The sequence below is a fragment of the Ammodytes marinus genome (assembly GCF_949987685.1).
Source record: "Ammodytes marinus genome assembly, chromosome: 4".
Lineage (NCBI taxonomy): Eukaryota > Metazoa > Chordata > Actinopteri > Uranoscopiformes > Ammodytidae > Ammodytes > Ammodytes marinus.
The window spans coordinates 20,406,220-20,418,783 of record NC_137233.1 but is presented as its reverse complement, the minus strand read 5'-3'; the positions used below and the strand labels follow the sequence as shown (position 1 = coordinate 20,418,783).

General features: G+C 41.5%; 1 protein-coding gene across 1 annotated transcript in view; it reads left to right on the top strand.

Moving 5' to 3' along the window:
• Window positions 1-12,564, top strand: part of plxnb1b (plexin b1b) — a 110,277-nt gene that overhangs the window by 71,646 nt on the left and 26,067 nt on the right. Inside the window, exons 9-14 of the mRNA XM_080026242.1 lie at window positions 1,429-1,585; window positions 4,157-4,265; window positions 5,430-5,538; window positions 10,517-11,476; window positions 12,018-12,152; window positions 12,236-12,358. Coding sequence (XP_079882368.1) covers window positions 1,429-1,585; window positions 4,157-4,265; window positions 5,430-5,538; window positions 10,517-11,476; window positions 12,018-12,152; window positions 12,236-12,358 — 1,593 coding nt within the window. The remainder of the gene's footprint in view (window positions 1-1,428; window positions 1,586-4,156; window positions 4,266-5,429; window positions 5,539-10,516; window positions 11,477-12,017; window positions 12,153-12,235; window positions 12,359-12,564) is intronic.

The following is a 12,564-nucleotide window of genomic DNA, read 5'->3' as shown; positions in this document are numbered from 1 at the left end:
TGCCGTGCACCATCAACACCGTTCAAAATCACTCAACCTCCTTTCTACCCCATTCTGATGCTCGGTTTTAACTTCAGCATGTTGTCTTGACCACAACTGCATGCCTAAATGCATTGAGTTGCTGCCATGTGATTGGCTGATAGCTATTTGTTTTTACAAGCATCTAACAAAGTGGCCGGTGAGAATGAAGGACACCAAAATTAAAGCTTAATATAGGACATGTTGTGTTTTTGGAATTAAGAGAACCACAGAGTTTCTGTACAGAAATGAACAAGCACCCATACAAATAGTTTAATTTTTATATATAAAAAAAACAAAGTGGCAAACCTTTCATTTACAATGGAAACAATGTGATCAATGAATAAGTCTTGATTTGACCAGATGTTCAATGACAGCTTTTGTTACTTGGCAGCATTTCTGTCAGGACTGAAACACATTTGGTTTAAGACCCAGCAGCCCTGCCACTGAGTGAGCAGTTAATGTCAGCAGCGCTATTGTCCACCATTGATGAACAGACAGTCCAGAAGAAAAGCACTTGCATTAACAGATATCCATGGAACCGTAGAGGTCAGACTATTTAATGAAAGCGGAATGTGGAGGATACGTGAAACCTAAATAAGATGAGAAAAGGGAATTATAATAATAACTCATGAAGTGTGATTCATGTTCCTGCAGCAATCAAATCTAATTTGGTTTTTAAAATTGAATTATTCCACATTCAATTCAACTCGATTCAATTCAGTGACCTTTATTTCAACTGGTGAGACACTGAGCTTGCGTTTATTTACAGTGATCACGAGCAAGAAGAACCTCAATAAGCACAATAAACAAGCACAACATACAATAAGGATAACACAGAGATAAGAAGGATTTAAAGGGATACAAAAGATCAAATAAAGATTAAATGGGGTAAAAATACTAAAATACATTTTAGTTTGACATTGACAATTTACATTTACGTGAGCAGATCCGAATGATGTGTTCAGACAGTTTATTCACTTCCTGTCTGACTCTAGCAGGTGTACAGGCTGCTTTAATGATACTCCGGAGGGAGATAGGCTCTTTTTGTTGTGTGACCTGGGTTCAAATTGTAAAATGGTATTCATTCCATTGTTTTGTTGCCTTGCTTATGATGATTTGAGGGATTTTTCCTTACATCTCTTCAATTTCTGCTAATATCTTTTGGTTAGATGAATATAAAAAACTTGAGCTCTGCTTTAAAAAGGAAACCTTGTTTTTAAGCTAATTTATGTTGGTTAGGTCTGGTTTATTCCAATAACGTGGGCTACAGAAGTGTGATTTTCTTTTTTTACTAAAGTGAAACAATGTACCACTAATTATTTGCCAGGCAGTAAGCTCTATATGCAGTGATCTAGCCATGGTTTGAATCAGTGTTTGACTGTCTCAATATCCTCTCTCTCCCCTCAGGTGTCTCTGTCGGTCCCAGGACTTCCAGTGTTGGAGAAGGATGAGTTCTACTCCTGCTTCTTCCAGGACAGCCACAGTCCTGCTGTGGTCACCCAGAGTGGGGTCACCTGCCACTCTCCTGACAGCAGCCACGTACCAACAGTGCCTCCGGGCCAGGGTGAGGGCAAACCACCTGCACATGTGTCTGTTTTGTTTGTTTTAGGGGACAAAAGCTGATGATGCTGATGTTTAATTACTGGCTTGAACTTTTCAACTTTGAGCGTGGAGAATTTGGCTGCATCCTGCAATTCAGATTAATTTGTGTGTGTGTCTGTCTGGCACAGTTCAATCCCTCTATGTCCCTAAATCTAGGCTAACCCAGTCAATTTTTTTTCTAAGCCACCTAACACAACAGGGGGAGTATTTTTAAGCATACAGCTCTCATACATCCGCTGTATTTGATCAGAATCAGACTCAGGTTTATTATTGCCAAGTAAGTTTTCACATTCAAGGAAATTTCCCTTGGTGTTTCACTGCATACAATAAAAATAGAGAAGATAAGAAGTGAGAAGCAAGTCAGAACAAGTCCAGAATATAAATAGGGGTATTAACATAGACTAACATTCATTTCCTGAAGATTGACTAACTAAAACTTAAGTCAACACACACACACACACACACACACACACACACACACACACACACACACACACACACACACACACACACACACACACACACACACACACACACACACACACACACACACACACACACACACACACACACACACACACACACACACACACACACACACACACACACACAGAGAGACAGGCAGGTTCCCATGGCTGCATTCCTGAAGCTTGTTGTAGGAGTGAGGGTGACGGGGATATGGACACACAGGCTGTATTTAGCCATCTAGCTGTGGCTTGCTGTTACTTATAGAGGGACAGTGCTGGAGCTTACTTAATAGAAGGCCAGTTAAAGGCTTCAACTGCTGCTTTAAAGTTGCCTGTTCCATAAAACGTTTTAAAGGTTCAGTGTTTAACGGGAATTGCCATTTTTCAGAACAGACTTGGTAGAAAAGGAATATAATATTCAGTAGTATGTTTATTTAGTGTTTAATCATTTGAAAATAAAAGTGTTTTATTACCTTAGAATGAGCCTTTTATATCTACATGGGGGCCCGCGGCCATGTTGCACCGCCATGTTTCTACAGTAGCACAGAATCAACAAACTTAACGGCCTTAAGCGTTTTTATATATAATGAGCGTCATGGGGAAATGCACCTGTCTGAAGACGAAGGAGAAGTACTATAGAATAAATAACTAAATACAACTTCATTGTGACCAGACTTGAGGCAGTGCTGGATGAGGCAATCTTTTGTCACTACCGTCTTGTCCTTGAAGGCCACCGTAGCTTCTGTAAATTCTCCAAAAGAGAGGGGCAGACACAGAGATTGACCACTAGATGTTATCACACACTGTATCTTTTTAAGTGGACTTGCTAAATGACATCATACAGTTTAGACTTTTGTTTTTTTCTACAGACTGGGTTGTCCTCATTTGCCATTTGTCCACCCACAGGAAGCTTGACTAATCAATGTTTTGATAATGACAATGGATGTAATCACTTTGTGCCTGTAGTGATGAGTGCACACACAATGACCACTCGGCTCTGCACTTCCCTAAAGCTTTACTTTTACTTTTGTTAGCATCTTTGCTAGCTCATGGTTTGAGTTTGTACAGCTCAAACCAAAGCCACTGACTGTACACTAACACCAAACCAGAGGAAAATAACAACTTAGCTGGTAGAAATAGTGAAACATTTATCAGCCAAAGAGCCAGTGTCACTCTGTGTTTGCCCGATGTGTTAAAGGTCACTGTTGTTGATACAACATTAGGTGTTAAAGGTGCACTATGCAGTTTATAGGAGGTTGATTTGTTTACATTTGCTGATCCAATTGTCTTGTTCCTGAAGTTTTTTGTTTTTTGATCGTTTATTATTCAGTTATGAGAATATACCTTAGAAAAGTTTCACTTCTCTGACACACCCACAGTTACATAGTGCACCTTTAACATGTCTTTATATAGTGTGTATGAAGCATATTTTCAGTTCATTCTGCTGTCCTAACTAAACATGTTGTACATTTGGCATGTTGTACAATGTAGAGGAAATTCCACAGTGACTCCATGCCATTGCTTACAAGAAATCAAACATGAGCATTGGTCTAGACCTGCTCTGTATAAAAGGTGCCCTCAGATAACTTCTGTTGTGATTTGCCACTGTATATGTCAAATCCGTTTTAATTGAACTATTGAATGGAGTTGTCGGACAAGTAAGTGATGTTATTTGGAAGAGAAATGTTCCTCGCTGTGAGAAATGACAGTAGTTGTAGTTGCCTCCTGCAGCTTCCAGAGCTCCTGTCCCATGTTGACTGTGTGTGTGTGTCTGTCTGATAGGATAGAAGCCTCAAACAGCCTTCACATGGCTTCCATTAGGCCTCTGTGTTTTGGCTGTCTGGACCAAAACCTTATTTCACTTGTGTTTTTGCCGAACAGTGTACTCATTCCAGGCTTATGAATCAGAGACCATATAAGCCTAGCCTAATATTAGCTTGGCCTGCTGTGTGCTCAGGTGGAGCATCATGTTAGTGGTAAGCTCTCTCCCTCATGCTGTCTCTCTCTCTCTCTGTCTCTCTCTCTCTCATTCTCTGTCTGTCTGTGGTTGTCTCTCTCTCCTCTAGACTTTGTCACAGTCACCCTGTCTCTGCGCTTTGGCGAGGTCATCGTCACATCCAGGGACTTCACCTACTACGACTGTACGGCCGTCAAGCAGCTGTCTGGCAGCATGCCGTGAGTTACACCAGCTCTGCTCTCTCTCTCTCTCTCTCTCTCTTTCTCTCTCTCTCTCTCTACATACCTGTTGCTACATACTTTAAATGCTCTCTCTTACACATCAGCTAGTTGTTCTTTCATGTCCATCTAACCAAAGTTGTAAATCTCTTCGACGTATGCCCCTGGAGGCTGTAGATACTTGTTGTCTGCCACTAAGCGCTCTCTCTCTCTCTCTCGCTCTCTTTTTCTCTTTTTTCTCTCTTTTTTCTCTCTCTCTCTCTCTCTCTCTCTCTCTCTCTCTCAACTTTTTATTTTAACATATGCTTATCACATGGCTCAGCTGTGCTTCTTGACGCTGGGTTTTAGACACTGCAGGTGTTAATTTTATAAATCAAAAGATTGTAATCATGCTTTTAAGAAGGAAATGTATCATACATCAGACAATTAACATGAAATACTTATGTTGAGATAATGGCCATTAAAGATAGTTTTATTAAATATACAGACAGACCCAAACAGAAAAGGTTTGGTCAAATCAACAACTACATTTACCTTGCTGACATGTTGTAAAGTAGACAAAGTAGACAAAAATCTCTAAATTGACCAGTTCTTGTAAATACAATGTTTCGCCTGCAGTGACTCGCCTCTCTACTGCTAAAAACAAAGCCATATATAGATGAGGCAGTTGGGACGGTCCCTGGAATGGAATAGAGAATATTATACAACGGGAGATGTTACACTCTCAGATGGACAGTGGTTGTACACCTGGACACAGAGCTGCATAGAGACGCATGCTCTCTCTCTCTCTCTCTCTCTCTCTCTCTCTGCCTCTCTTTGTCCATGTTGGTCCTCCTATTTGCTTCCCATTACTCTGATAAGAAACTGAGGCTGCGTTGAATTAGATCACTGACCTTTCTTACCAATGGGGCCAGATGAGCTGCAATTGGATTACTGTCTACAAGATATACAGTAGCTGTATCTCTCTTTCTTTATACCACTCTTTCCTCTCTCCATTCTCCCACTAATAACTAAAAGAACAATCCCATACTACTCCTATTTGTCTCCCTTTTCTCTTCATAGCTCCTAACCCCTGGCTCCTTGTTTTGAAAGCTGCCAGTCCTCCTACGGAGGCTAAATGTCCATGTCTCTCTAATCCGTTCATCCTGTTATTTCTCTCTGCAGTTGCCGGGGCTGTGTGTTGAGCCGATGGGGCTGTAACTGGTGTGTTCACCAGCACCTGTGTACCCACAAGCCCACCTGTGAGGAGGGGGTCATCATCTACAACCAACATGTAAGTTACTTAAACTAAAGACAGCCAACTGTAGAAATCTCACTGAGATGTAAAAATCTAAAGATTTAGACGCTTGAATCCTGGAGTTGTCACCACACAATCGCCACACGTTCTGCCTTTATGAAAGTTCTTGGGGAAAAGCAAAAGAGGTCAAATGACTGGAAAATCAAGAATTTCCAGAATCCTAAAGGTAACGTGCAGGCTGTTGTTGTAAAGAGACGATCAATTATGGAGGATAATATGTGACTGTGTTTTGTGAATGGATAAAGCAAGCATGGATTGTAATGGTTTCTAAATGAAGTTTGTATTTTCAGAACTGATTGATTTTCTTCTTCTGCATTCGGTTGATTCAAACATCTAGATTAACACAAATATCATACACATTTAAAATTCAGTTTGAGTGTAGTGGTTTATTTTTATTTTTTTTACAGAAATAACGCTAGCACCAAGCTCTTCAGCAAAGCCTTGATGCTCCTTTCTGGAATTTGTTATAATAATGGTTCAACATTTTAAAATGAGAACAAACACCTGAACACCTGTTCAGCCAAAATGCCCAGTAACAGGAAATTGATAAACCAAATTTACAGTTTCAAGTTACCAAAACACATAATGTGTTTTTTGGAAACCTATCCCTTCCTCATAACATTTAAAAGCCTTTGTTTGTTGATATATTAAATCTTCCATTGTTTACACCAGGCAACGATTGTTCCCTTACTATTGTTACAGCATTGCCATGTTTCTTGGAATGTTGCTGCCACCACCTGTCAATTAGTGGAATAATGTGAAACACTGACTGGAATGTTTATTGTATCATATGTGTGCATGTGACCTCATGCACAACCCTGAGATATGAACAAAACAAGGTCCGACTCTTAAAAACATTGTTCCATTAGCCTCCCAAACTTCAAAAGCTACACTCTGTAGGGGAAACAGCTAGAAGGGCATTCAAATAATGCTATCAATGAAGAACAACAAAGAAGAGGATTTAACTCCCATTGAACGCACATCAGGAAGGGGAAAATTGATAATTAAGTCATTCATTTAGTCTCATTAAATAAACTCAACTATAAATGTGGAACTGGGATTCATTTATGAATAACCGCAGCTGGATAGTAGTGGTTGGCAACTCACGTTTATGCAACATCACAAAGACCAGCATCGCATGCGATGCGTTTTTGGTCTCATATTAAGCTGAAATGAAATGGGTCTACCATACAAAACAAATACTTGAATTACTGGTTCAGTTATGGTATTTTCTTAGACTAATGGCTCTAAGATGTGTCGGTCTAATCTATAATTTGGAGCCTTTGAGGAGAGGTAAATTCCTGTTAAGAAATACATGCCTTCTTTTATATTCTTTTTTTATACATATATACAGTGGAGGAAATAAGTATTTGATCCCTCACTGATTTTGTAAGTTTGCCCACTTACAATGAAATGAACGGTCTATAATTGTAATGCTAGGTTTATTTGAACAGTGATAGACAGAATATCAAAAGGAAAATCCAGAAAATCACATAAAAAAAGATAAAAATTAATTTGCATTTCATTGTGTGAAATAAGTATTTGATCCCCTATCAAAACATTGCTTAGTACCATACATACCAAGTACAGAGGTCAGACGTGTCTTGTAGTTGATGACCAGGTTTAAACACATCTCAGGAGGACATTTGGACCACTCCTCTTTGCAGATCCTCTCCTAATCTTTAAGGTTTCGAGGCTGTCGCTTGAGCTTCAGTTCCCTCCACAGATCTATTGGATTAAGGTCCGGTGACTGACTAGGCCACTCCATGGCCTTAATGTGCTTCTTCTTTAGGTGTTCATTGGCAAACTTCAGACGGTTCTGTACATGTCCCTTCTTGAGCAGGGGGACCTTACGGGCACTACAGTATTTCAATCCATTATGGCATAGTGTGTTACCAATGGTTTTCTTGGTGACTGTGGTCCCAGCTGCCTTGGGATCATAAACAAGCTCCTCCCGTGTAGATCTGGGCTGATCCCTTACCTTTCTCATGATCATTGATACCCCACAAGGTGAGATCTTTCATGGAGCCCCAGACCGAGGGAGATTGATGGTCATTTTGTGTTTCTTTAATTTTCGAATAATCAACAACAGTTGTCTCCTTCTCACCCAGCTTCTCGCCAATGGTCTTGTAGTCTATTCCGGCCTTGTGCAGGTCTACAATCTTGTCCCTGATGTCCTTAGACAGCTCTTTGGTCTTGCCTATGATGGAGATGTTGGAGTTTGATTTATTGACTCTGTGGACAGGTGTGTTTTATACAGGAAACTAGTTGAGATTAGAAATACATTTTTAAAGCACAAGGACTAATCTGTGGGAGACAGAATTCTTTATTGTTGGTAGGAGATCACATACTTATTTCACTCAATGAAATGCAAAGTAATTTATATATTTTTTTTAATGTGATTTTCTGGATTTTCTTTTTGATATTCTGTCTATCACTGTTCAAATAAACCTAGCTTTAAAATTATAGACCACTCATTTCTTTGTAAGTGGACAAACTTACAAAATCGTTGAGGGATCAAATACTTATTTCCTCCACTGTATACATATATACAATCATATGAAAAAGTTTGGGAACCCCTCTCAGCTGGCATTATAATTAACTCTGCTTTCACAAAAAAAAATATAAAAGTGGTATGTCTGTAATTTACCAGGAACAGCTAAGTACTGGGATGTTTTCCAAAAAAGATTTTTTGAAAAGCAGTATTTGGTTGTATGAAATAAAATAAAATGTGAAAAACTGGCTGTGCAAAAATATGGGAACCCTTGTGGTTTTGTTGATTTTAATGCTTGTAACAGCATGTAAAACTGATGAATTTAAACACAAAGTTGGTTGGATTATGTCGTTAAGCCTTGAACCTCATAGAAATGTCTGTTTAATCATGATAAAATGTATTTTAGGTGCCTAAATGCAAGTTGCACTTCTCTTTGACTCTCTGCTGAAGTGAGACAGAATGGGATCATCAAAACTGCTCCCAAAAGATCTTAAAAACAAAGATTATTAATTATCATGGTTTAGGGGAAGGCTGCAAGAAGCTTTCCCAAAGGTTTCAATTGTCAATTTCTACTGTAAGGAACGTTGTCAGGGAATGGAAGGACACAGGCACAGTTGCAGTTAAACCCAGGTCTAGCAGACCAAGAAAAGTACAAGAACGGCATATGCGGCGGATTGTGAGAATGGTTGCACACAACCCAAAGATCACCTCCAAAGACCTGCAAGAACATCTGGCTGCAGATTGTGTATCTGTACATGGTTCAACAAATCAGTGCAATTTGCACCAAAGCATCTGTGTGGCCAGGTGATGAGAAGGAAGCCCTTTCTGCGCCCACGCCACAGATACAGTTGCATGGAGTATGCAAAAGCTCATTTAGACAAGCCAGATTCATATTGGAAGAAAATGCTTTGGACTGATGAGACAAAAATTAAGTTATTTGGTCTTTATAAAAAGCAGATGTTTTTGTGCAAATTGCGCTGAATTGTTGAACGATGTACAGATACACAATCTGCAGCCAGATGTTCTTGCAGGTCTTTGGAGGTGATCTGTGGGTTGTGTGCAACCATTCTCACAATCCTCCACCTATGCCGCTCCTGTTTTTTTCTTGGTCTGCCATGCCTGGGTTTAACTGCCACTGTGCCTGTGTCCTTCCATTTCCTGACAACGTTCCCTACAGTCGAAATTGACAATTGAAACCTTTGGGAAAGCTTCTTGTAGCCTTCCCCTAAACCATGACAATGAACAATCTTTGTTTTTCAGATCTTTTGGGAGCTGTTTTGATGATCCCATTCTGTCTCACTTCAGCAGAGAGTCAAAGAGAAGTGCAACTTGCATTTAGGCACCTAAAATACATTTTCTCATGATTAAACAGACATTTCTATGAGGTTCAAGGCTTAACAACATAATCCAACCAACTTTGTGTTTAAAGTCATCAGTTTTACATGCTGTTACAGGCATTAAAATCAACAAAACCACAAGGGTACCCACATTTTTGCACAGCCAGTTTTTCACATTTTATTTTATTTCATACAACCAAATACTGCTTTTCAAAAAATCTTTGTTTGGAAAACATCCCAGTACTTAGCTGTTCCTGGTAAATTAAAGACATACCACTTTTATATTTTTTTTGTGAAAGCAGAGTCAATTATAATGCCGGCTGAGAGGGGTTCCCAAACTTTTTCATATGACTGTACATACATTTATCAATGCCCATACATGTTTTGTTGTGTTTCATATGCCAATATAATCCTATAATATGTGCAGCCATTGCTCTGCATGTGTCATGAGCCATTATAACAGGTGGTTATGTGATCAACATAACAAAATTTAAAGGGATAGTTCAGTATTTAAGTGGGGTTGAATGAGATACGTATGCATAGTAAGTATGTTACTTTATGGAGATAGTAGTGTTGCAGAGGGGGCCAGCAGAAAAACAGTTTTTGCCACATATATATATATTTATGCTTAAAACTAATAACTAAATATCTGTTCATTTGTACGCTTAATGTTGGATTTATCACTAACCGCGGATGCTCTGATTTAAACAGCAGATTGGAAGAGTGACACGCTGCACTGCACCGGTGCGAGTTGGCATAGTAATACATGGCTGAACTACGCTTGCAAAAAAAATAAAATTAATTGGGGAAAAAAAATAGGCTGTCTGACGAAAAAAGTTTTTTTGCTGGCCCCCTCTGCTGCACCTGAACAATTTTGACCTCCGCTACAGCAATGTCTCCCAGACACTCCTTATAGTTAATGCACTGATCTCCATCTCCATAAGGTAACAGACTAACAATGCATAAGTACCTCATACAACCCCACTTCAAATATAGTGAACTATCCCTTTAAGTTCAGTTATTGGTCATTTCCATGTCCCTTGGTCCATAAGTTTTGTTTTTATTATTATTTCTGGCTCACCCTCTCCTCATGTCTTGCCCTCCACCCTCCTCCCTCCCTCAGTTTAAACTCCCCACCTCGGCTCCTCCCACAATCAAACCTATTAAAGTCATCACAAAGGCCACAACTACGACGGCTGCCCCGACGACCACGGCGGCTGCCCCGACGACCACAACCACTCCCATGGCAACCACAACCACTCCCACGACAACTGAAATGGCTACTATTGCTACAACGATACCTGTCCCTGTAGCAACAACTCAGGAGCCCACCACCCTTCCCGAACCGACCATTCCACCCACAACCCCTGAGCCCCCCACTACCCCGCCCCCACCTCAGCCTGCTAGCACCCTGCCATCCACCACAACCCAGATCCCGGAGGTCATCACCGGGGAAGAGGACGTGACCGTGGCAGAAGAGCTAGTTGTAATCACCATAAGCGACTCAGAAGATGTTGCGTTCACACCCACTGTCGCGATGGCAGTCCTGGATTTAGAGCCCGTAACGGCGTCCGATGGTCTCAGTGGAGACCTGGAGCCTGTCATGCCTCTGATCATCCCGCCCCAGGACCCTGACTCACCCCCACTGGAGGAGGCAGTGACAGAGTCCTTCCCCCCCAGCGAGCGCCAGGAGACCGAGAGAGCGTTACAGCCGGACAAGCCCCCCACCACCTTATCTTCTGGCTTCCCCCTGCCAACGCCCTTCCCCGTGAGTGAACCGGAGGATGATTCAGAGCCCTCCCTCTACCTGGACCACCACCACCACCCAACCCCCCAGTCCCCCACTCCCATGCCCACCCAAGACTCCCAGACTGAGGCAGGAAGTCCAAGCAGCACTGACCCCGAGGAGCTGGTCCATATAGATGTTCACAGCGAGACACAAAACGACACAGCCACGTTTTCTGCCGGTACTGTGTTGTCGGGTGATGGCGAGGTGGACCACGCCCCTCCGTCCTACCCCCACCTGCTGGAGACCGACTCTGAGCTGGACTACCAGTATGATGCAGCTGACGCCTTCCTCCCGGTGAGTTGAGCCTCCTCCGTCCATCTCCTCCTTCTTCTTCTTCTTCTGCTTCTCAAAGCTTCAGCAGCCTCCCAGGACTCTAGACTCCTACTAAAGGAACATAGCTAAAAACCCAGGCTTCCCTTTTCCGCCCTTGTTTCCCCTTCTCTTCCTATTCTGTCTGACACCTGTGTGTTCTTCTCGTTGTGTTCACGTTTCTGCATCGAGTGAACCCCCAAAAACCAGCTGCAGCAGTGGTTTGTTTTGGAAATGTCTTATGTGTTATTATTTTTCCACCTTCACAGCTTAGGATCACTCACTTTGAAAGTTGGTTTTCCTTTGAGGGCGCCTCAAGTGTTTGTGTGTGTGAATGAAAGCGAGATGATGGAAAAGTCAACTTGTTTAAGTTAACTGTGACATAATATACTAAAACAGGGAAAAGAAAATTATATACCAAAATAATTTTCAGTGCTCCTAATAAAAGAAACGTATTGAGATTGTGTGTGTGTGTGTGTGTGTGTGTGTGTGTGTGTGTGTGTGTGTGTTTGTGTGCGTGCAACAGGGGGATGAGGGCTCCTTTGTAAGCTGGGGTTCCTCTGCTTGTCCCTGTGTGGAGAAGGTCCAAGGTTCTGCACTGCTACCAGTCAGAGTGGAGAAGAAGATCACCTTAATGGCCCGCAACCTGCACCTCTATCAGGTAATTCACTCACACACACACACACACACACACACCAAATGTCAAGAATGTTTGTACTGACCCTGCGTCTATGTGTGTTTTAGGACACAGACTTGGACTATGAGTGTGTGTTGGTGATCGAGGGACAGACGGTGGTGGTGGACGCCTACGTGGAGACGGATGACAACAATCCATCCAGCTTTGACATCACCTGTCAACTACACCAGGTCTGACAGGGTGCACTTACACTACAGGGGGACTGTCTAGCATTTGTGTGAATTCTCAGAAACAGAAAAATGCTCTTTATAACGATACACTCAATCAAGTTACTGGAGCAGTGGTTGCCAGTGGTCGGTACAATACAATAAATAAACTCTTACTCTTACAGGTTATATGCATAAAATAGGGGGATATGACAGTATGTGCCTGTATA